General features: G+C 40.5%; 1 protein-coding gene across 2 annotated transcripts in view; it reads left to right on the top strand.

The window, feature by feature from the left end:
* DOCK2 (dedicator of cytokinesis 2) overlaps positions 1 to 25,824 on the top strand; it is a 422,892-nt gene that overhangs the window by 69,678 nt on the left and 327,390 nt on the right. For both annotated transcript variants that reach the window (XM_047091278.1, XM_047091279.1), the window contains exons 15-22: positions 1,992 to 2,090; positions 3,884 to 3,956; positions 4,068 to 4,171; positions 5,927 to 6,110; positions 6,233 to 6,330; positions 7,930 to 8,019; positions 9,018 to 9,118; positions 9,952 to 10,086. In XM_047091278.1, the coding sequence (XP_046947234.1) occupies positions 1,992 to 2,090; positions 3,884 to 3,956; positions 4,068 to 4,171; positions 5,927 to 6,110; positions 6,233 to 6,330; positions 7,930 to 8,019; positions 9,018 to 9,118; positions 9,952 to 10,086 (884 nt within the window). The remainder of the gene's footprint in view (positions 1 to 1,991; positions 2,091 to 3,883; positions 3,957 to 4,067; positions 4,172 to 5,926; positions 6,111 to 6,232; positions 6,331 to 7,929; positions 8,020 to 9,017; positions 9,119 to 9,951; positions 10,087 to 25,824) is intronic.

The raw sequence follows: 25,824 nt of genomic DNA, 5'->3' as shown, positions 1-25,824 counted from the left end.
CTGAAACTTTTTTCTACAGCCTTAGGCCATCAAAAGTTTTCACCACCAAGATAGTTTTGTGGAATTCAGTTGCTCGCCATACAACAATTTTACTTTCACCAGAGATATATATGTATTTTCAGATTTTATAAGCTACATGGGATTCACTGCAGCTACAGAAACTCTAAGCCCATAAATGTCACTAGATATAAATCATGGGAGGCTGGAAGGTTGTTATGGAAGGAACACTGGACAGAGAGTTAGTGGGTCGAGATGTGTGCTAGCTCTGCTACCTTTCTGGGCAAGTGACTTAACCTCTCAGGGCCTCAGTTTACTCAGTGTTGAAATGCAGATAATAGCAGTGATCATCTGAGGTGGTTATGAATATTGGATTAAGTGAGGTAGTATGTATGAAGCGTTCAGCATAATGCTGGACAAAAAGCACTCTCTAAATGGTTAGAAAAACTTTGAAAGTATGTTTATAGGTCAGTGCCTCAAAAATTTCTGTAAGCCCTTATTCCCTTCATTCCATTGAAAACCAAGAGAGTTGTCTTTCTTCATTTTTAGTTCACTGGTTATTCTTGGGTTTTTTGTTGTTTGTTTGTTATTAGAGGTAAGTTCTGAAAGGATGCTATACCCTTATTTTGAAATGGATTCAGTTGGATTGCAAGTACCCTCAATCATTGTTGCCCTACAGCTTGGAAGTAAAGAGGGAGAATTCCAGGGAGAGATTCTACTTCCCACAAGCAGGATTCTACTTCCCACAAGTTAGCTTCTCTTGTTGGGGGTCCCAAAGTGCTTGCGTGTGGCCAGTTTGCATCATTTAGCCTGGTGGTGGTGGTAGAGGGGATTTCAAGGATCCATTGGTGAATTGGATGGAATCTGTAAGAGGCAAGGAGTCTGTCATCCTAAAAATGCCCAGAGACACACAGTTTTACAATTAGGGAGCCTGGGGCTCTAAAATCAATCCTTTTGTCCCTACATCTCTGGAGACTAGAAGTAAATAAAATTCTGTTGGTCTGGTATAAAACATTTAGACCCTTTCTGGGTGACCCTAGCTAAAATCTTGTTTTGGGGCCAGACAGCTAGAATTAATACAAAGAGATAGAATTAAGGTGCTAGCACACTCTATTAGCAGATCTTCCTTATTACTCTGAATGTGATTTTTATGGCAAACGCTAAATATCCTATAAGGTATACTTGCTCTGTGCTCATTCTCTGTTTGGAATGTCTTTCCCACATTTCTGCTCAGAGCCAACTTGGAATCTTTCTTCAAGATTCTCAACTGTCATCACCTCCAAGAAATCTTCCCTGAATCCTCAGGCTACACTTAAGTGTCTCTTCTCTGTACTCCACTGTAATAAATACATATGTCTGCCATTACATTGCATTTAGTGATTTGTCTGCTTATCTAAAGATCTCTCTGCAAAACTGTGAACTCTCATGTCAGGTTGAATATCTGACTAATGCCCATTTCCCAGTGCTTGGCATGGGCCTGATACTAGAAGATGCTCCGTGACTGTGGGGCTCCCTCTGCCCCTGTATCTGTCTGCAACCCATGCTCCCTCCCATCACCCAGCTTCTGTGTTAGCATCAGAAATACATCAGAATGAGCTGCTGCTTGACTGATCTGAGCCTGTTTGTAAACTTTGTGCACATTCAGATTTAAGAAACAAATAGGATTAATAAGACTGGCAGCATGCAGTAACTCCAAGGCTGGTTACCATTTACAATAAGTCAGTCACGTCAGCGCCTGGTGTGCTCCAATGGTTTCCAGAATGCAAGTAATAGAATTTCTGTAGTTAAGCAGCTGTCACTCCTGGGGCCAGGGATGTTCATGTATAAATATGTAATTTAGAAGGGTACCTGGCAGAAGGGTTGGTGAAGGGAGGGTTTTCCAAGACCCTAAGGCCATTGTTGGCCTTGGAACCAAAATTGCCCAAGCACAGAAAATGGCAGTTCTATAGTGTTTTGTTTTGTTTTGTTTTCTCTTTTTTTCCCTCTTGGATCAGAATGCAATTTGTGTAGGAGCTGGGGACAAGCCCATGAATGAATATCGGTCCGTTGTGTACTATCAAGTCAAACAGCCACGGTGGAATGAAACAGTCAAGGTAATAATGATAATAATAATAATAATAATGATAGCAGCACACATGTATTTAGGGGCTCTGAGACACCTCCCTAAGACCTGAAGCAATACCCTAGTGTGTGTCCAGTGGTGTGTCAGGGAGTAAAAATGGTGGCCCAAAGCATGAGCAACCTGCTTCTCTTGATCACCCTTCACTGACCCAGGACCAGCCACTAGAGAATTGTCATATGTTCTTCTTGTGGACAGTGTCTAGCCTACCAAGTTATGTCACTCTACTCAGCAGTGAGGAGCTACAGAGCTTGCAAGCAAATGTGAGGCTATAAAAGACCACTTGATGCCTGAAAGATATTCTCTTGGGAATATGTCTCAGACAAAAGTGGCATTAATCACAAATACTCACACTACCAGATTGTCACACTAAGTGGAAGGGAATATCATGCATTGGAAGAAGAGTTTGGAATTAATTCAGTGAACAGGGAAGCTTGAATATCTCTACCTTGTAATTAGTAGCAGTCTTTATTCGCCCTGTTCTCTGAACCCAAACTCAAGATGTTCGTTTAACTTCCTTTTCTCAGATAGCTACACAGAGCTCAGTGGTTCTTGCCCTGTCACTTATATTCCTGTTTTCCTCAGTGGGTCTCCCTAAATTCACTCTCTTCAAAATGACTTACCCAACTTCAGGGTCAGAAAGCTATTGGATGGACCAAGTTGTTTTTCTCTTTTCTGTGTTCTCTTGTACACTAGTTATTTCCCTTTGCTAGCCCTTGTCAGATGGTTGTTAAAATATGCATCTCCCCATGTGAACCATAAGCTTTTTGAGTTGCAGGGCCTCTGCCTTACATTAACATGGCCAGCATATCACATGACCATAGCTTGGAGTAGCCATTAAATTCGCAGCAAAAGAATGAATTGGACTGCAGTCGTTCATGAGGTTCTCAGAAAAATCCCTTTCTTCTGTCTGAAATTACAAATGATGGATCTCTTCAGGCTCAAATTTCATTTTCTGGAGCAGAAAGTGTCCCAAAGTATACATCGGTTTGGCTTTTAATAGTCATCTCTACAGTGTAAACTTGTCCCTTTAAAAAATCAAAGTGGCTTCCTCACAGGTAGCTAAACTTTGCTTTGGCTTGAATTGCAAGTTATGGAGAGAACTGTGAGGTGTTGGGAGGTGGCCAGTCCATGGCCAGGCCTGATACGTATCAATCAAGGGTTCAATAGACCACCCTCTGGGCAGTGAAATGGGTGACCAAGGAGTGGGTGATTTGGCTCAGTGGCTTCAAAGGTAAAAACATCTGGGTATCTGTCCAGCCAAGGATGGGAATGAGCCCTAGGGTTTTCCAAAATATTATTGGATTTAAGCATTTTTATGAATTTTCATAAACAAGAGTCCTCAGGCATACCCTGTAATGACCATTGTTAATTTGCTAAGCCCTGCTGCAATTGCCAGAACTCCTGGAGTGTGTAAGGAAAATGTGCATTGTGCAATGTGCAGTGCATCAAATCCTGTGCTAAAGTTATGTGACTTTTATATCAATTTGGGGAGATTCATTTTAACCCACTATAATTTACGAACCTCTTTTCATTGGCTAGGAATGCAATTTGCCAAATGGATTACATTTGGTACTTTATTTTCTCTTCATAGCTAGTTCTTATGTAATTTATTTACAGTTCATCAGGCTTGATGGATGGATAATAAATCAGCATGCAGCTCTCTCAGTTAAATGGTCAGGCTGCCTTTTGCAGGGGGTGGGGGTGCTGGAGTGGGAAAAGCTGTTTAACTCATTGTCTCCTGAATTCTGGTTTCTGCCTACCAAGGTGGCTGTCCCTATTGAAGACATGCAGAGAATCCATCTGAGATTCATGTTTCGACATCGGTCATCCCTGGAATGTGAGTACCTGACCAAGTGGCATCTCTGAAGCTCCTCTAAGGAGAGAGAAATGAGATAACTGGGTGACCCATGTGTCATTTTCTTTCCTGACCTCACAATGCTATTTCCAGCTAAAGATAAAGGAGAAAAGAACTTTGCCATGTCCTATGTGAAGTTGATGAAGGAAGATGGAACCACTCTGCAAGATGGGTGCCATGACTTGGTCGTCCTAAAGGTACCATGAGTTGGATTAACTCTGCAGTGAGTAGGGTCCAGGAATCCAAGGGAAGATGGCAGGATTGCTTAGTGGTTAACAGCAGGGACCACAGAATCACACACACCAGCGTTTACCAGCCATGTGGCCTTGTGCAAAATCTTAACTTCTCTGCCTCTGTTTCCCTCTCTATGAGCCCTCAGTGAATAATTGTGAGTATCATATGAGACCGCTCCTGTGAACACAACTGTGATGGGTACATGGAACATTGAATATGTGGAAAAGGTTATTGTTACATACAAAATAGGCTATTGACTGTAAAGAGCCCTGTGGGATATATAAAAGACCAGCAAGAAACACTTGAGAGATGCCTCACTATTGCTAATGGCAACATATCAGATGCTGGGATCCTGATCCTGCCCTTGACTAAATCTGGAATCATCTCACATGTCTCCCTGAGTGTCAGTTTTCTTTTTTCTTAAGTGTGATGGTAATATTTATGACTAACTAGTGAGATGACCCATGTGGAAGGGCTGTGTATAAAAGGGTGTATAGATATCGGCCGTCATTATTTTACATCATGAGACTTGGACTATTTTCAAGAAGTGGGGAGGTTTGCCTTGATCTCACTCACATGCTTTCCTGCAACCCCTCTTATGGCAGCAGGATGCCTATGCTAGCACCTGACTGGAGACAAAGCATGTGGTTGTGAAACAGGACAGGCACAGGGATCCAACTCTTGTCCTTGGCTTTTTCAACCTTGGGGGCTGAAAACATCCTTTTGCCTATGGTCTCCATGGCAAGCATAGCCTCATCAAGGCTTCATTATAAGGTACTCTTCTCTGAGTCTCTCTGGCTTTTCTGGAAACCCACACCTCCCTTCTTCTGCACAGCTGCTGTCTTCTCATTTATGACACATCAAGGTAGTTCTTGGCTTGAAAGCCATTCTTCCCCAACATATTGTGAACTCACTGGAGGCAGGGGCCCAGTTGTAGTCAGTTTTCTATTTACTTATCTTCCTTAAGTCTCCCTTTTCTTATCTGTAAACCGAGGGTGATAGCAATGTATACGACAGTGCCAGTAGCAATTGTGAGGTTTAAATGGAATGAACTAAAGCATACTTAGTGCATACTTAGTGCAGTATCCAGTACAGAGTAAGGGATCCATAAACATTAACTCCTATAATGCCTACCTCTAATCATTCATTTCCACATTCCAAGGGACTTAGGTGTCTATCAACTCTGTTAAGAGCTCTATATGAATTATTCCCATTTAGTCTGCTCAAAATTTCTAGGAAGTAGGTAATATGATTAATCGTCGGTTTAATCACGAGAAAAATGAGACACATCCAAACAATGTGTTCAAGATGACACAGACTTGTGAGTGGTAGAATAGGGTCTAGATCCCAGGACTTTCAGATTCTGGTGCCTTTGCTGTTAATTTCTCCTTTCACCTGATTCCTTGTCTTGCTCATGGGCATGTGTTAAGATCTCAAGGAATGTAGGCAGAATCACAATGAACTGCCAGGGGAATCTTCAAATTCCCTTTGTACTGTTAATGAAGTCCACAGAGCCTTCAAATGGTTGGTCAATCTTTTTTCCATTAATGTAACTTTGGGTTCTTGCCTGGTTTGTGGAAAGATAGCCCTGCCGTACCAGCTGATATTTACTGCTTCTCTGATGATTTTTTAAATTCTGATCCTCTGCACCTTCAAACTCTGTGTGGCATTGGGCATGTACCCACGGCTTGGGGAAATAACCAAGGTGTTTTTCCCAGGGGGAGAGTAAGAAGATGGAGGATGCTAGTGCTTACCTGACACTTCCTTCTTATCGACACCATGTGGAAAACAAGGGGGCCACCTTGAGTCGAAGCTCCAGCAGTGTTGGGGGGCTCTCTGTCAGCTCCCGGGATGTATTCTCCATTTCCACCCTGGTGTGTTCCACAAAGCTCACCCAGAATGGTAATGAAACCATCAAGAGTTGTGTATATGTAGTGCGTGTGTATGTGTGTAAGTCCAGGAAGGTGCTGAATGAACAGTTTAGTCTAGTGATAGTAATTCAGCTTGTCTGGACTCTATTTCAGTGGGCTTGCTGGGTTTGCTTAAGTGGCGTATGAAGCCTCAGCTGCTACAGGAAAACTTAGAAAAATTGAAGATTGTCGATGGAGAGGAAGTGGTAAAGGTCAGTGGGGCTTCGTTTTGTTTGTATTCATCCACCAGTGACAGAGATTTAAATCATGGGTGGCTTCTGGGGGCAAATGAAGTGTTGAGAAAGATCGGACTTTTTCTCTAACAGTGGGACATAACGTCTCAGATTGCCATGAGAAACCTTTACTGGGAAATCCAGAGGCTGATTTGGTTCAATGATGCTGAAAACATGTTGAGTGGTAAAAAACTATGGTTGTGTTTAGTTTCTGGAAGGAGATCAGCCTGGGTGTAGATCTCAGCTCAACCACTCGCCAACTTTATGTGATAATACGGATGTGACATATTTTGCAGGGTTGTTGTGAGCATTCAAGGCAATAATATTTAAAAATTACTTAGTGTCGTCTCTTACACAATGTTCTACTAAACACGTAAATCATACAGAGTTGAATAAATAGTAACTATTCATTATTTTTGTTGGTATAAATTGCTAAAAAGTGTGATCTTTTAGTACTACCTACTGTTAGTGTTAGAAATAAAAAGTATTCTTAGTTCCTGTTGCTTACAGAGTATTATGCATCATACATGAAAGAGAAAGACATCAGGGCTCACATTTTAAGTGAAACAAGCAGGAAATAATACACATGTCAGATGTATTGTTGTGTCCACATGGTGTTGGAGAATATAGTGTCTGAGGTACAGATCTAATGAAGCAACCTTCTCTTCAATTCTATAAATTGGGACAAATATTTCCCACAGGTCTTGGTGATCTTGTTTCCTCAGGAATTTGGTCAGCTAGAAACTCTGAGATTAAACATCTGTATTTGGTAGCTCTGTGTTTTCAGGGACTATAGGAAATATTGACCCATTTCCTAGGAAGGAAGAGTATCAGATTTTAGTTAATTTTCCATACATGGAGAAGCAAAGGTAGAATTTTCAGATCAGTGCTTTAAACGTGCACCATTGATCCACCTACCTGATTCAGCAGTAGAAGGAAAATTCTCCAGACATCCTTTCATAAGGTCTATCATGTTTGGACAGCTTGGAGAAGCATCGAGGAGGGAATTACATTGTCTCTACCTTTGCATTATATTTTTATTTTTCTAAAAAAAAATGTTATTAAAGTATATACACACCCTAAGAGTACAGTTCACTGTATTTTTACACACGTACATACTGATATACACACCGTCTAGATCAAGATACAGAACATTTTTGGCATTGAAGTAGACTCTCTCTTACTCCTTCTCAACCTCCCTTATACTGACTGCCATCATAGATTTTTTTTGCCTGTTCTTGAATTTCATAAAAATAGAGTAATGAATATTGTACATTGTTGTGTCTGACTTATCATACTCTACACAGTTCTCATGAGGGTTATCCTTGTTGTTGAATGTAGAAGTAGTTTGCTCTTTTTTATTACTATGGAGTATTCTGTATTATTAAAACACTGTCATATATTCATTCATGCTGTTGATTGGCAATTGGGTTGCTCCAAGTTCTGGCTCTTGTGAAGAAAGCTCCCTGGACCTTTTGAAGGCAGCACGTCTTGGATGTGTACTCTCATTCCCTTAGGGATACACTGAGGAGTGAAATTTCTTCACTCTTCTAATGTGACCTTCATTACTTTGTCCAGTTTCTCCAGGATACTCTGGACGCCCTCTTCAATATCATGATGGAGCATTCTCAAAGTAATGAGTACGACATCCTCGTCTTCGATGCATTGGTAAGAAAGAAGGGACCGGTGTTTAGTGACATTAGACATTAGTGTGTGTCTCACTGTGAGAACACTGAGAACTTGTGTCCCCTGTGGCCCTTTCATGAATTTTTTTGGAGGCACTGTAACTTTTGGCAATTAGAGCAATGAATGAGCAGCTGAGGATTTGGGGAGTTTGTGTTTGTTTCTAGTTCATTTGAAAGCATGGTAGGATGAGTTAAAGGGGAATTTTAAATGTTGATGTCATATTAGTACTGGTTGCAAGTACATGAAGCTAGATGCCATGAATAATGGCTTCAGCTTTCCATGAATGCCGGGAGCTTGTTTTGGCCAGGTTATGAAGCACCCAAAATGTTTCCTACCTTCTTCTTTCTCATAGTTTCCAAATTCCCAGCATCATTACATCCTCCTGCCCACCCAGAACATTTTATGGTAGCACACAATCCCAGTCCTTCCTCTAACATCTTCCCAAATGATCTGTTCCTCCTCTGTGTCCCAACTCATGTTTTCTTAGTGTCATATCCACACTAGGGTATCAGTGACCAATGAAGTCTTAGTGCATTAACTGCTTGTGTCAGTGACATTTACATTTTAAAGAGGTTACTTGGAAACAACTGTGACTTAATCCAGTGCTTCCCAGAGGGCTTCTGGAAAGGTAACCTGTAAGAAGTGCTAGACATTGTATGACCCTCTCAGAGATTCACAATGCATGTAGATATGTTAAAGACTCCAAAAAACCCTGAAGTAAAGACAACAGTCTAACAATGATATCCTGAAATCTGTCAAACTTACCTGGCCATGAAGCCCTTTTATCCTATAACACCCTGTAACACACTTCATGAAATGCCTTTTAGGAGAGATACTACCGTAATGAAAAGGACTAACAATATATTAGTGAGTTAATTCCTGGGCAAAATAACTTTGCTGGAGATTTAATTATGCCATGTGACTATGGCTTCCTGCCTTGGGTCTGACCCCCAAACCCTGATTCCTTGAATCTTCTTCAGATCTACATAATAGGACTCATTGCTGACCGGAAATTCCAGCACTTCAACACTGTTCTGGAGGCTTACATTCAACAGCATTTCAGTGCCACCTTGGCTTACAAGTAAGTTACTGTACATATGGGAGTTTCTTGTCCATCTCCTGCTTGCCCTGCCAGGATGCCCAGGGCACAAGGATCTTGAGTATTTTCCTTTTGTATCAGGCTGTGTGAGTTCTCCCTTTCTGATAAGACCCAGTCCATGATAGATTATTTGAATTAAATAAAAATGTGCAAACCCATAAGTTAGAATGAATATTTTATTATGGTAGCAGTACATGAAAGCATTCATTCATTCAGTCGGTCAGCCAGCATTTATTGAGCAGGACTTGAGGTAGACACTGGGATTCAGAGGCTAGAGAAGAGAAAGTGCACATTCCAAGTAGCCCATCATAGCTTGGACACAGGGAACTGATAGTTACAGATAGGAGGTGATGCTGGAGAGGTTGGGAGAGACCAGTTTTCCAAAGGGCCTTGAAGTTTAGGCCAAATAGTTTGAAGTCTACTTCACTGGTAATGAAGAAACATTTCTCAGTAAGGGAATTCCATGATAATACCAGAAGTTTATTTTATAGGAAGCAAATGCTGAAAAGAACATTATCACCACCATTATTTCCACTCATATCCTGATTATGACTAGCTTTCCCAGTCAAAAGATTTTTTGCCTCACTAGTTTTTCCTTTGCTGGCTTTTTATGGGCAGGAAATACTAATGTACTCCCTGTATTAAATACATATATTTTAAGCAGAGTTATTTTTATGGCTGTAAACGAGTGAGTAAGCTTAGCTGTACCACCACCTTTAACCTTTGATTGAATGCTTTATAATTTACTGAGCAAACTAATCACCATGCTGTGAGTTAGAAAGAGATGTATTTTCAAAATATAATCCCTTATTCAGGAAATTGATGACGGTGCTGAAGACTTACTTGGATACCTCCAGCAGAGGGGAGCAATGTGAGCCGATCCTACGAACTCTGAAAGCTTTGGAATATGTGTTCAAGTTCATTGTTCGGTCGAGGACATTATTTTCACAGTGAGTGCTTGTTATGTAAGAGTGATTGATTAGTTCTGCAGTTCCTCTGGGATACAACAGTGTTTGTGTCATCGGAGAGATTCTTTTATAAAATTACAACCAGCCATTGATCAAAAACAACTTAAAAATCCAACACAGAGAGTTATGAATAGGTTATAATTGTTCCCTCTAAGCTCATTCGGGGAAAAATATAAATCTTCACATGTTATAGAGTTATGTTTCATCCAATGGACTTGATTTGTGATTTGAGGCTCTTCTGTATTTCATCTATAATTCTTCATTTGATTTGAGATATGGTGAAAACTTTCCAGGAATCCTCAATGATAGAGGTACCGGGAGTGGAGAGAGCAGAACTTGGGGAGTTTGACAGTTATTTGGCTCTAGCAAGTTGTGCATGACAGATGAGCTGGTATTTGCAGTTGATCTATCTGTCCTTGAGATCCTAGTAGCCAACAATTGAGCTGACATGTTAGAACACCTAAGAGATTTGATGTTTGATGAACAGTGTTACAGAGGTTAGCTGCTCTTTTGAAGGGCTTCAGAGATGGAGGCATTCAAATGCAACCTGCAAAAGAATGGTTTATGTTCATCCTGGCTATAAGAAAGGTAAAGGTAGGCAGGGGATTGGTTGTGGTTGTGTGTACGATCAGGTTGGTTGTGTGTGATGGGAGGTAAGAAAAAACATACGTGGAATGTATTGTCTGGATTCTCATCAGTGCAGATGAAGAACATTCAACTTAAACTGATTTAGGAAGAGTAGGACTTTATTTTATTTCACATTTTTTAAAAACCCAGAGGGCAGTTGGCCTCAGGTATGGCTGGATCAAGATACTGAATGCCATCAGGATAGTCTCTGTCTCTCTAGATCTTGCCTCTGCTTTCCTTTTGTTGGTTACCTTCTGAGGCAAGTTTTTAAATGTTAAAGCCACTGGAAGCCTTAGGTTCGTATTCTAATTTAAACAACTGTAAGTTCTTTGTTGTTCCAGTAAAATCCTGTGCCAAGAACTATCTTTGATCATGTGCTAAGGAAACAGTATGACCAAGGAAATGAATATGCAGATTATGTGTTTGTGGTCTCATGTGTACCTCTGGAGCCATGGGTCGGGTCACGCACTTATTGTATAGACTTGTTTAATTGGAGAGATGGCTTCCCAAAAGACAGTAGAAGTCTGTTGTCATCATTTTGATCATGACAATTGATGGGCTACAAAAGTTTCATACTCAACAAGGCATCTGAAATGTGAATCATTTCGGATTGTCCTGAAACATTCTTTGAGATTTCAGGTGAGAATAGAAAGAGATGACTGTCTTGTACCATGTCACAAAACATATGTCATGTGCATTCTTCTTTTTTTAAGATTCTTTTTCAAGTCTATGTTTTTCCCTTTTAGAATTGATGCAAACTTTACATTTATTTATTTATTTATTTATTTATTAATAATTTAAATCCAAGTTAGTTAACATATAGTGTAGTAACAGTTTCAGGAGTAGAATTTAGTGATTCATCACTGACATGTAATACCCATTGCTCATCCCAACAAGTGCCCTCCTTGATGCCCATCACCCAACTCCCCTCCAGCAATCGTCAATTGGTTCTCTGTATTTAAGAGTCTCTTATAGTTTTCCTCCCTCTGTTTTTCTTATTTTTCCTTCCCTTCTCCTATGTTCATCTATTGTGTTTCTTAAATTACACATATGAGTGAAATCATATGATATTTGTCTTTCTTTGACTGACTTATTTTGTTTAGCATAATACATTCTAGTTCCATCCACGTTGTTGCAAATGGCAAGATTTCATTCTTTTTGATGGCTGAGTAGTTTTCCATATCTTCTTTATCTGTTCATCAGTCCATGGACATTTGGGCTTGTTCCATAATTTGGCTCTTACTGATAGTGCTGCTATAAACATTGGGTTACATGTGCCCCTTCGAATCAGCATTTTTGTATCCTTTGGATAAATACCTAGTAATACAATTGTTGGTTCATAGGGTAGCTCTATTTTTAGTTTTTTGAGGAACCTCCATACTGTTTTCCAGAGTGGCTGTACCAGTTTACATTCCCACCAATAGTGCAAAAGGGTTCCCTTTTCTCTACATCCTCACCAACATCTGTTATTTCCTGAGTTGTTAATTTTAGCTATTCTGACAGGTGTGAGGTAGTATCTCATGGTGGTTTTAATTTGTATTTCCCTGATTATGAGTGATGTTGAGAGTCTTTTCATGTGTCTGTTAGCCATCTGGATGTCTTCTTTGGAAAAATGTGTATTCATGTCTTCTGCCCATTTCTTCACTGGATTATTTGTTTTTTGGGTGTTGAGTTTGATTAGTTCTCTATAGAATTTGGATACTAACCCTTTATCTGATATGTCATTTGCAAATATCTTCTCCCATTTCATAGGCTGCCTAGAGTTTTGTTGATTGTTTACTTTGCTGTGAAGAAGATTTTTATATTGATGATGTCCCAACAGTTCATTTTTTCTTTTGTTTTCTTTGTCTCTGGAGACATGTCTAGTAAGAAGTTGCTACAGCTGATGTCAAAGAGATTGCTGCCTGTTTTCTTCTTTAGGATTTTGATGGTTTCCTGAGTCACATTTGGGTCTTTAATCATTTTGAATTTATTTTGTATGTGATGTAAGAAAGTGGTCCAGTTGCATTCTTTGCATGTTGCTGTCCAGATTTCCCAACACCATTTGCTGGAGAGACTGTCTTTATTCCATTGGATATTCTTTCCTGCTTTGTTGAAGATTAGTTGGCCATATATTTGTGGGTCCACTTGTGGGTTCTCTATTCTGTTCCATTGATCTATGTGTCTGTTTTTGTGCCAGTATCATATGTCTTGATGATTACAGCTTTGTAATAAAGCTTGAAGTCCGGGATTGCGATGTTTCCAGCTTTGGTATTTTTTCCAACATTACCTTGGCTATTTGGGGTCTTTTCTGGTTCCATACAAATTTTATAATTTTTTGTTCTAGCTCTGTGAAGAATGTGGTGTTATTTTGATAAGGATTACATTGAATGTGTAGATTGCTTTGGGTAGTATCGACATTTTAACAATATTTGTCCTTCCAATCCATGAGCATGGAATGTTTGTTTTTCCATTTCTTGTGTCTTCTTCAATTTCTTTCATAAGCTTACTATAGTTTTCAGTGTACAGATCTTTATCCTCTTTGGTTAGGTTTATTCCTAGATATCTTATGGTTTTTGGTGCAATTGTAAATGGGACCAATTTCTTGATTTCTCTTTCAGCAGCTTCATTATTAGTGTATAGAAATGCAACTGATTTCTGTATGTTGATTTTTATATCCTGTGACTTTGCTGAAATTATGTATCAGTTCTAGCATTTTTTTGGTGAAGTGTTTCAGGTTTCCACATAGAGTATCATTTCATCTGTAAAGAGTTAAAGTTTGACCTCTTCCTTGCTAATTTGGATGCCTTTTATTTCTTTTTGTTGTCTGATTGCTGAGGGTAGGACTTCCAGTACTCTATTGAACAACAATGGTGAGAGTGGACATCCCTGTTGTGTTCCTGACAGTAGGGGGAAAGCTCTCAGTTTTTCCGCATTGAGGATGATATTAGCTGTGGGTCTTTCATATATGGCCTTTATTATGTTGAGGTATGTACCTTCTATCTCTACTTTCTTGGAGGTTTTTACCAAAGAAGGATACTGTGTTTTGTCAAATGCTTTTTCTACATCTCTTGAGAGGATCATGTGGTTCTTATCCTTTTTTTAAAATTAATGTGATGTATCACATTGGTTGATTAGTGAATATTGAACCAGCCATGAAGCCCAGAAATAAATCCCCCTTGATCACGGTGAATAATTTTTTTAATGTGCTATTGAATTAGACTTGCTAGTATCTTGTTAAGAATTTTTGCATCCATGTTCATCAAGGAAATTAGTCTGTAATTCTCCTCTTTAGTAGGGTCTTTGTCTGGTTTTGGAATCAAGGTAATGCTGACCTCATGGAATGAGTTTGGAAGTTTTCCTTCCATTTCTGTTTTTTGGAACAGTTTGAGAAGAATTAGTATTAACTCTTCTTTAAATGCTTGGTAGAATTCCTATGGGAAGCCATTGGCCCTAGATTCATGTTTGTTGGGAGATCTTTGATTACTGATTGAATTTCTTTACTGGTTATGGGTCTGTTCAAATTTTCTATTTCTTCATATTTCAGTTTTGGTAGTTTTTATGTTTCTAGGAACATCCATTTCTTCCAGATTGCCCAATTTGTTGGCAATTTGTTCATAATATTCTCTTATTATTGTTTGTATTTTTGCAGTGTTGTTGTGATTTTCCCTCTTTCATTTGTGACTCTATTTATTTTGGTCCTTTCCTTTTTTTCTTTCTTTTTTCTTTTCTTCTTCTTCTTCTTCTTCTTCTTCTTCTTCTTCTTTTGATAAATCTGGTTAGGGGGTTTATCAATTTTGTTAATTCTTTCAAAGAATCAGCTCTAATTTTTGTTGATCTGTTCTAATGTTTTTTTTAAATTTTGATATCATTGATTTTTGCTCTAATCTTTATCATTTCACTTATTCTGCTGGTTTTGGCCTTTATTTGCTCTACTTTTTCTAGCTCCTTTAGGTGTAAGGTTAGTTGTGTATTTGAGACATTTATTTCTTCTTTAGGAAGGCCTCTTCCTTCTTCAGTGCTGCTGGAACTGTAAGTGACTTTGGGCTTCTTCTTTTTTTTAATTTTTTTTTTTTATGTTTTATTTATTCTTGAGAGAAAGAGAGAGAGACAGAGAGAGACAGAGAGAGACAGAGAGAGAGAGAGAGCGCATGAGTGAGGGAGGGGAAGAGAGAGAGAGGGACACAGAATCCGAAGCAGACTCTAGGCTCTGAGCTGTCAACACAGAGCCTGACTTGGGGCTCGAACTCATGAGCCTTGAGATCATCATCTGAGCCGAAGTCAGATGCTTAACCAACAGAGCCACCCAGGCGCCCCAGTGACTTTTGGCTTCTTAAGGAGTGAGGTGCTCTGTTAATTCAGCATAGCATATAGAACATCATTGATGCTGATCAAATGCCTATTGCACAAGATGCATTTTGAGGGCTAAGACAATGCATTTGGTTAGAAGAGATGTCTCTAAGATAATCCAGGCCTAATCTTGAATCCTTTCTCATGAACAAAGTGTAGGCTGACCTGCAAAGAAGTTCTAGGGCCTCATGGTGAGGGAAGGTAGCTTTCCTGTGTCTTGTTCATTTTAGAATGTTTATCAATGGTTTCCTCTCTAGGGTGGCGTCAAGGACATTGGGAAGTGATGGAGGTATTTCCCCAAACTAGGAGGGCATTTTACTTAGGAAACTGGAAAATAGAAGGTTTGAAATTTCTAAACCAGCTGGTGAGAAATCATAATATAATTATTGCTTCGGGGACTTATTGTGTCTGATGTTGTGTTTCTTTTTCCTGTTATTCTTTGTCTTTTTGTCTCATGTGCATAATTTCAGCTAATCTAGCTCCCATTAGCTATTCCCTTGCCATTTTTCTTTGCACATACTGCACACGAATGTTTGCAAGGGCTAGGAATTATCCTGTATCAATATGCAGGATGCAGTTGGGTAAGGGAGGAAGAGAAGTTGTTGAAAAAGATTGGGTTTTTTAAGGATTATTTATTTCTATCACATAGCCAAATAATGTGATTTTCCTGTCCTCTCTCCTTATGTCACTGGCTCCTGAGCCAAAGTCTGGGGCAGGTGTCTGTGCATATACCTGTGCCATAGTTGCAGTGGAAGCTGGCAGAGCAGGTTCAAGTTTTTGCTAGAGGGAGGCAGGCTTAAAAATATGGGAAACTCCTAAATCGTGGGAAATGTGTCCAAAATATGCTCAGTCGCCATCAATATGACCAATATCCATTAGGCTTTTCTGGAATGACTGAGCTTCTGGGAGACACAGAGCATAGTGAGAAACATTCAGAAAGAGTGGAAGTGATTATCTTCTAGGCGTTGAGCTTCTTCATAAAATTCCTCGCAGTGCCTTTTATCCTGAAGCTCAGACAAGCAGCTGAGCTGATCCCCAAGATTTCTGAGCTGTGGAATTACTCAGAGTCCAAAGTAGCCTGTGCTTCCCTGAATCACATAATGGGCACTGAATAGCTTCCGTTCCTGCTGGCCAGGCACATAGAAGTAAGGCTGTGGTGTTTCTGTAAGGATGACTCTCTAAGACAGAGAAAACCCAGAGCATGGCGCTACAGAGGGATTCGTTCCCACTTACCTGTGTTCCTTCCAAATCGTGATGCTGCCATAGGCTAGAGTTCAGGGGGCAATGTGGGCTAATGATTATGTTCATGTTGTACTGGTCAATGTTGGCTCAGTGATGGCCAGTGTTCCCACGAGACAGACCTGGGAGGGAGTCATATGTTTGTCCCTGTACCCAGCTTAGTGAGTGACCTACCCTCTCTGAGCCTCAGTTTCCTTATCCATAAATGGGGATAAACCAGCTCTTAGTGTTTTGAGGATGAAGTGAGATTACATGTACAAATTTCTCCATGTAGCATCCAGTACTTCATTTCATAAACGTAACAAACGTTACCTGTTACCATGTTTTTACCGGGGCAAGACAGCAGGAGTGTTTATTTCAAAAACTCAGATTTAAGTTAATAAATGGTGTCTTGATCCATGCTCAGAGTTTGGCTTACTGTTCATGCTATCCTAAAGCTGTCTTGCTGTTTTTGTTTGTTTGTTTGTTTGTTTGTTTGTTTGTTTTTAAGGAGGAAGGGATCTCTTTCCCAGGTGTCTGCTTTTTGAGGATCACAATGTATGACTTTTATGGCCCTGTGAATTCACCTTGGTCTGTTGCTGGCCCATTGGCTGGCCCCTGCTTATGTCTGCTGTGTGTGTGGTCAAGCCCTGTGGGCCCTAGCAGCCATGTACCCAGCTCTCTGCTCCCTGTTTGCACTGCCTGTCTTTGCTTTTGTTTCATGCCTCCTGCTCCCCTTCAGGACCTACTTATTCACTTCTTGCTTTCTCCTCCCTCTCTGTATGCTCCCAGTCTCCTGGGATGCTCTTGTATCTCTACATCCCTCCTCCCCTCCCTCCTCCCAACCCCCTTTGCTTAGGAGAGGCACTTAGTTCAAGTTAAAGGCATAGACTCTGGAGCTAGCTACTTGGGTTTGAATTCCGCATTGGAATCCTGCTGCTACCATTTAGTGATGTTTATGACCGTAGGCAGATTATTTCGTCTGCCTAAAGCTCAGTGTCCTTGCATGTATGTACAAACCCTCGCAGGGTTGTGGTGCAGGCTAAATAAGTCAATGGATGTCAGGCATTTAGCACAGTGCCTGTCACATAGCAAGCAGCCATGGTTATTATTATCTGCTAAGCGCATTTCACTTGTTCCCTCCATTAGTCTTTGCAAAAATCCTATGGAGAACCTCATCTCCCCACTTCATCTCCTCCTTCTCTTCACTCACTCTGTGCCAGCCACACAGGCCTCTTTGCTGTGGCCCAGGCTCCTGACTCAGGGCCTGGACACCTCCCCCTGATATCTGCTCGCTCACTCCCTCTCCTTTCTCACATCCTCACTCACATGTCTCTTTCCCTACTCTATTGAAGACTGCAACTCCTGCCCCAGCACTTTGGATTCCCCTCCCTGTCACTCTGTTTGTGGTCTTTTTCCCCCTCCCCATAGAGCTAATCACATGTTAACGGACTGTACAGTAATTAAGTATGCTTTTGTTTACTGCCATCTCCCTGCTAGAATGGCAGCTCCCAAGCTCCCGTCTTTGACTAGTTCATACTATCAAAGTGCTGAGAACAGCACATGGCAGGTACTGGCACTCGTTCAATGTGAGATGGGATGCCTTTTCTGTCCCCCTTTCATAGATAAGGAAACTGAGGTTTTGATTCAAACTTAAAAAGGTCACACAGCTAAGAATTAGCAGAATAAGGCTTCACATTCTACCTCATCTAATTAAGCAAATTTAAGAACCAGAACTTTGTTGGGGGCCATGCAAGTGTAAAGTATGGTTGGCCAGGATGGGGAGCTGTCCTGAGTGACGACAGCTGCTCCTCGAAGGGGGGACTTGCTGGGTATCATCATCAGGGCTGTGGAGAGGCATAAGGATGCTCAAGTTTAGGTACTGTCATCCCTAAATATGGTAGGATTTCAGTAGGAAAAAAATGACTTGGAGCAGAAGTTGTCAGGAAAGGATTCCTTGCTGTTGTGGCAAAGGTGTCCAGGCAACCATGACTTTACCTTCATATCCTCTCAAGGAATGAAGAAAGAAAAGCTGACATAGGGCCAGGCCAGGTAAGCTCACACTCCTTGAAGGAGTCACTAGACAGGGAAAGAGAAATGTACTCAACGTCCTGATAGGAGCCATAACATCTCGGGAGTGTTCCTACTCCCCAGCCCCTCATCTGGGAGCCAGGAAGGATGGCCACGGTGTGCACAGTGCCAATTGCCTGCACTGGAGCATCCACTCCATCAGCATAGGCGTCAAAGGAGCATGGTGCTTACCTCCAGTGGACACCCTCAGTCTGGCTCAATTCATCCAGGGCCAGACATCATTGCCCGTTCTCTGCTTGCCTTCAGCATCAGGTGATCAGATGTTTTCTGATGCTCTCTTTTGCTTTTTATTTTGCATCTTGCTTTATTCTGTGCATCTTCCCTCTCACGTCCCTGCCTTGCCTTCCCACTAGTTCAGTTTCTTCTTATGTAAATATTATATACTAGTTCACCCTCCTGGTCATGCATATGTTAGGCAGTAAGACTGTCTAAATAAAGCTCAGGCATGCTCAATGTAGCCTGTAGTCAGAGGGAATACATAAGCCTCTGCCTTTTTAAACAAATACGAATTTAACTCGAAGGCACTTGCCAGTGTGATTTGTTTTCATTGTTCATGTATGAATAAATATTTAAATGTAATCATCTGTTTATGCCGAGCCTGGGCTGGAGTGCCCGTCACATTGCTATTCCTATTTCTCCTGCATATAATTTATTTGCATGTTGATGCCATTTATTCCTATGTAAGCCTCTGTTTTCGGTTTTGAATATAATTTAACTTTTTGATGACAGTAATGGTTCAGTAAACTGCACAATTGCAGTTAATGGAATTATTTTATGATAACATTAACTTGGCATCAGATCAGAGTGGAAGAGAAAACTGTCATCAAAGGGATATTGTCAAACAGTTACTTCTCTTTAATTTATTATCTATTTTGTGAGTGGCTACAGTGCTGAGGGGGAGCTAACAGCCTGTTTATTACAAACACGGGGAAGCACTTTGTAAACCATGAAGTAAGTAGCCGTCATTGTAACATGAAATTGTGCATATGCATGCATCTTAAACAGCCCTCTTTTTCCTTTGCATATAAAAATATTAGCCCACATTCACTGAGCACCTGTTATGTGCTAGGCACTTTAAGTGCTGGGGACTCTGAAATTAATAAGAGAGGCTTCCTTAAGTAGCAGCAGCCCAGTGGGCGTGAGTGATATGCATCCCAGCAAGCAAATCCCAGCTCCCTGGCATGAGCAGTGGTCAACGGTATGAGGCAACTAAGGCTCAGGACGCAGACGGGTTTAAATGACAAACCCCACCTCAGGAGGATCAGTAATTCTCAGAGGAGGTGACACTTTAAACTAAACATTGAAAGGTATTCAAGAAATTAGCCCATGGCGGGTCTGGGGATAAGAATCACGAGTTCCAAGTAGAGGGAATGGCATGTGGAACAGAACTTCTAATTGTTCCTGTTACCTTCAGGATACCACTTATGAAGCTTCTCCTCTGTGCTTGGCCCTGTGTCACTTTTTACTCTGCCTCACTTACTATTCACAGCAACCCTGCAAAGTATAGATATTATGATGTTTATTTCACAGAAGCGGAGCTTGAGGCCCGGAAAGATACAGAAAGGGACTCTAGGTCACACAGCTCGACATCCGCAGGGAAGGATATGACATGGAATCCTAGGTTCTTTGTGCTGTGCTGTGGCCATGGACAGCACGTTTGTGGGGAAGAGTGGCTGGTGGCAAAGCTGTGCTGGTGGAAGAGTGGGGATGCTGCATCTGGACAGGTAGCTCGACTGCGGACACCTTGAATGCCAGATGGAGTCATCTAATGTCATCCCCCAGGGACAATCATCATTAATGCTGCCCTCCATCTTCAGAGCACAGAGTGAGCACCCCAGTGGGTGCACAGACTCATCTGCTGGGATCAGGTAGAAAGACGAACATTTCTTTATTTTGTTCCAAGAGGGAGAAATTAAACTTTATGAACAGTTGACTTAGAATAACACTTGGTTATAATTCATAAATAAATAAGCATCTGTTGAGGAATCACGCTTTAATTGGTTTCTCATCGTGCAGTTTAGAAACCCCTGCTTTTGGCAGTGGGAGCCATTGAAGCTCTAAAGCAGGGGACTTACATGATTTAGATTCACCTTCTAGAAAGATCACTGAGGAAGAAAGGTGAGTGTGTGGAAGGTGGTGTAGAGGAGGGATGTCAGGAGGTTAATCATGAAGGGGTTGCAGGGATCCAGGCAAGAAGACTTGAACTAAGGCAGTCACAGTGGGGCTGGAGAAGGGGAGGAAGAAGATACGGGTGTGTGAATGACAGAATTGCCAACACTTACTGAATGTGTGTGGGAGTGGAGTTGGAGGAAAGGGCCAGATCAGCTTATCTGTGGTTGAACTTTATGGCCTATTTGATTAGACATTGCTCATCAGCATGATGAATACAGGGTAGGAGAAGTTCTGGTGGAAAATGGTGTATTTTGATAAATTTTGAGGTGTTTATTGGCATAGCCCGATAGAAATGTACAGCAGGCAGTTAGATACAAATCTGGAGTTCAGGAGAGTAAAGAATAGAAATATAGTTGTGGTAGAAATTGATCCAAAGAGGTATTTGAAGCTATAGCACAAGGTGAGCAATGCTATAAAATTCAGGATGAAACCCAGGAGATTAGCAGGTTGAAGGGATGGAGGAGGGGCCAGTCCTTCCAGGGAAGGCTGATCAGGGACATAGGAAGGGAAACAGGAAGACTGGCATTCCAGGAGTCAGAAAAGAGAGCATTTCAAGGAGGCAGTATCAGCAATATTCACATGCTATAGCAAAGTCGTGGGGACCGAAAACTGATCAGAGGCAAGATATTTTTCAGTGAGGAGGTCTTCGGTGAAATAGCCAGCCCTTCCCCAGAGCGTCGCATCTTTCCTAATATCCAGTTGGAGGCCCTAAAGAGGCAGAGGGATCAGGGCTTTGAGGTGTTGTCGATTTCCCATCATCTTCATGTGAATTACCTACACTGTGGATTGTCCTTTGCCTGGGTGTAATGCTGGACTGGCTTCTCCCTGCTGATCCTTCAGAGGCTGAGTAAACTGCTTCTATTGGGTGCCGATCTCTTACTTGGCTCACAGCAAAGTGTAAAACACTGGGCCTGTCTGCTTTCATTGTCCCTTTAAATGGCTTAATTTTGCAGAACAAGACTATCTGTGCTGTAGATAGTTAAGGGAAAAGCCATGGATGACACAAGATATTCATTCGTCCAGGTTGAAGCAGTATTTCCTTTTCTTGTTAACTCCTCCTTAGACATCTAGAAGCCTAGCTTGCTGGCAGAATCCTTGCCTTTGTGCAAAAAATGGCTGTTCCTGTCAAATGCTGCGGCTGACAGTTCCTCAGAGAATGACTTGGGTGAGAGATCAATTTACTGAATAAATATGTAGATTTAGGAAATGTGTTTGCAAATCCCCTGTAACTAAATATGAACATGCAAGATAATAAAAGGTCTGGTTCGCCAGAGGGGTGAGATTCAAGCTGACGTCATTGTCAGGGATGGTGAACCGAATCAGGGTGGCTGGGCACACTTGGTGATCTACTTCAAATGCACCTGAGGCAGTGTCACCTCAAAGTGGAATTTGTTTCCTTAATAGGAAATAATATATTTCTCAGTTGTTGGGCTTGCTGCTAATTGTGTCTTTGGGGTGGATGGAAAATTAAAAAGGACTTTGTTATGAGGCCCGGATGGTCGCCCGTCCTTCAAGTCTCCAAACTAGCCTCTCTGTCACTCAGATCTACTCTGCTAATGAAGCTCATTCAGTTCAGTCCAGTTCATTGATTGATTCAATAAATATTTTTGAGTCTTACTATTTGGCCAAGTTTTATGCTAGGACACTGCAGTGAACAAGACAGATGTAGTTCACCCCTCATTCTGCCCTCATCTAGTACTGAGGGAGATAAAATAAAAAGCAAGGAAATACACCAACTAATTGCAAACCGTATTAAACACCAATGAGGGAAATAAGCGAGTAGTTAAGACATGTGCTATAACGTAATGGTGAAGAATCCCAGTAACTAATTATCTACATGACCTTGGGCAAATGACAGCCTCTGTGCCTTAGTTTCTTTGTCTAATGTTGGGATCACCTCACAGCGTTGAAGAAGTGAAATTCCAACTGACCTGTGAAGGAGGCTAATGAACCAGCCATGCAAGGGATAAAAGGAAGAGTCCTTTATGGAGGGAAAGTCTGAGCATGTATTCTTGAATAAGAAAGAGCTTGAAGTTTCCGAGAAAGTTAAAGAAGACTAGTGTGGCTAGTGAGCAAAGGGGAGAATAGGAGGAAGGTGGACTGGGAGAGAGCAGGAGAGCTTGCCATATGCAGGGTTTATTGCCAGTGTGTAGCCCAGACATTCTGCAAGCATTTCACTGAAAATTCTGGCATGCCAGGTAGTGTGCTGACACATGGTGAGGAGGGCTGGTGTCACATGTCACAAGGATGGATTGGTGGTGGCTGCCTGGACTTGTGTTGAGGAGGACACTGAGGCTGCATTTAGAGGTAGTAGCTGCACAGGGAGCTGTGACCAATTAGTGGTACCTACATTGAGCAGCTCAGTGGGAAGTGATAGATTCATTAATTCCTGTTTTAATTACACAGGCCCTGACAGAATTGAAGGGCTCTGAGTTCAAAAAGAGTGTACATTGTCCTGCAAGGCACTTGTGTTTTGGATTATAGTAATTCAGTATTTAAAATTTAAAATGTGTGTTTCATATTCCCACTAGCCTCTTTGGTTGCCTCCTGTAAGACACACGTGATAGGAACTACCCACTCTCTAATTAGATTAGGAACAGACATGGCCTGTGCTCCTCAAATCACTCTCTCAACTTTGCTAAGCATCATTGTCTTATGATCACAACATTTACAATTTTTTGAAGCCATATACATTTCAGCCACCATGAATTTTTGGTTTGAAATTTTTGACAGTGTTTTTTTTTTTAAATATATGATTATAGTCACTTCTCAATTCTCTGTTAATGTATTAGAGATAATGTAAAGACCCATATTACCCAAAGTAGCGGCTAATGTCAAAGTCATTCAGTTTGATCATCAGAGTGTGCTCTGTAGAGACTCATACTCATGCACAGGTGAACTTCTTCTCAGAAGGATGTTCTTCCAAATCACAATTTGCTGGGCTAAGTCATATCATTAATCATCACGTCCTGAGTTTCTATCAGATGGGTATTCTAGGAGGAGAGAAGAGCCACTCGTCTTGAGTACCATAGGGGCGATAACAATGAAGAGCTTGACCGTAATCAAATATATTTTGTGAATAAGCCACAGATGATAATGCTATTATGTCAACAATTAAGGATATCCCAAATAGCATGAGCCCGAGTATTTTATTACTGCTGACCTATCTCTTCCAAAACACTTTTTTATCTTTGCATCTATAACACAGAACTCTTTTCATATTCCTCATACTTCTCAGACTCTTTGGAAGTCGTAAAGATTGGCCTGTTCCTTCTTTTACTCAGCTCCCTCTTCCTAGGTGAATGCATTCAAATCCAGTGCTTTAGCTCCCCCTGCTCTGCAGATTTCTGCTATGCGGAAATGCAGCCTGACCTTTCACTGAGTTCCACATCCGTGTGTCCATTTACCTACTGTCCTCCTCTTTCATATCTCAAAGGCAAGTCAAAGTTAACATATCCAGAACCAAAGTCATGATGTCCCTCGTCACACTGATCTACGATCCAGCATGCTGCACAAGTCAAAAAAAGATTAAGATTTTCCTGACAACTTATTTTTTGTTTCTTCCCACATAGTCTGCATTTGAGTTTCTACCTTTCCTTCCTAAATGTCTTTCAGATTCATACACATCTTTCCATTTTCACTGCCAACTTCCTAAACAAAGTTCTCATCATCTCACACCTGCATTACTGTGTTACTATAATGGTCTGGCTGCTTCCGTATAATCTATTTGCTATGGAGTCTTTCGAATTTCCTAAGTAGACAGTTAAAATATTCTGTCAATATGTAAAGTTTTGTTTCTCCCCTTCTAATCCTAGTTCTTTTTCTCCTTATCTGACTGCATTGGCTAGGATTCTGGGTCAGTGTTAAATAACAATAGTGACATATATTATGTATTGGTTTAAAAATATTAGATGCCTTGTTATTGGTTTTAGGAAGTCCCTCCGTATTAGTAGTTTGATTACAATATTCACCATAATGCAGTATTAGATTTTATTTGCAATCACTAATGTTTTGAATTTATTTCTACCATCTTAGCTGGGAATCCTCCCCACTATTCTGATTTTTCTATCGTTTTTTTTTCTTTTTTCTTTCCTCCTTTTAAATTGTTTTTCAATTTTCTCACTTGCTTTTTCCCCTTTACTAATATGAAAGTTACATTTTTTTAAATGTAACTTTTTTACATTATTATTTTTTTAGAGAGACAGTGAGCATGTGTGTGAGCAGGGGAGGGGCAGGAGTGGGGAGAGAGAGAGAGATAGAGAGAGAGAGAGAGGGAGAATCTTAAGTAGTCTCCATGCTTAGCATGGAGCTTGACGTGGGGCTTGATCCCACGATCCTGGGATCATGACCTGAGCTGAAATCAATAGTCAGATGCTCAGCCAACAGAGCCACCCAGATGCCTGTGAAAGTTACATTTTATATTCAATTTTATTAGTGGCTACTTTGGCTACTTAGGTATTCTATCATACGTATTTAACGTAATAAAATCTCAAGTTAATATCTTTACAGTCCCCCTGAATAATAGAAGAATTTTAGAAGATACTGTCACTTCCCTCTTAAATATTACACTAGGATTGTGCAGTATTTTAGTTTGGCTTTTGGATACTCCATAAATTACACATTATTATAATTTTAAACAGTATCTATTTATATGTTTTTTCCAATAAAATTTCATCAACACTTCTGTACTGTACACTAAAAATGGTTAAAATGGTACATTTTATATGTTTTTTAGCACAATTTTAAAAAGGCCATAACTTCTGTCATCTTTGACCTTCTGTATTTTGTTTTCCTTCTTCTTGAAGTAAATCTTTTATAATTAACCTTAGCAAATTTTATTTGTAAATTCTCTCAATTTTAATTACTCTTATTTTATTCTGAAAGTTGGAAGGAAATTTTCTTGGGTATAGGCTTCTAGCTTTTTTTTTTTTTTTAGTGTGATCAGCTGCTAAGGTTAACTGTCAGTCTTACTGTTGCTCCTTTACAGGCATTCTGGTCTCTTTTCTGTGGTGGCTTTTAAGATCACTTCCCTGTCTTGTATAGTCTGCACTTTTGCTATGATTTACTTAAGAGTGGGTTTATTTTATACATCTAGAAGTTCATTTTCCTGAATCTGAAGTTTGATTTTTAATACCAATTATAAAAAACTCTAGCTTATTTGATATTTGTGTTTCCCCTGTACATTCTATTACCTTTCTGAAATGTCAACTGAAGTATGTTAGACCTCTTTTTCTCCATGTTTCCATATCTCATATTTTCTATATTTTTTGTTTTTGGGGGTTC

This window comes from Lynx rufus, unplaced genomic scaffold (genome assembly GCF_022079265.1).
Source record: "Lynx rufus isolate CCGP_SWC_20201006 ecotype Redwood Valley unplaced genomic scaffold, mLynRuf1.p SCAF_1, whole genome shotgun sequence".
Taxonomy (NCBI): domain Eukaryota; kingdom Metazoa; phylum Chordata; class Mammalia; order Carnivora; family Felidae; genus Lynx; species Lynx rufus.
This window is presented reverse-complemented; position numbering and strand designations above follow the sequence as displayed.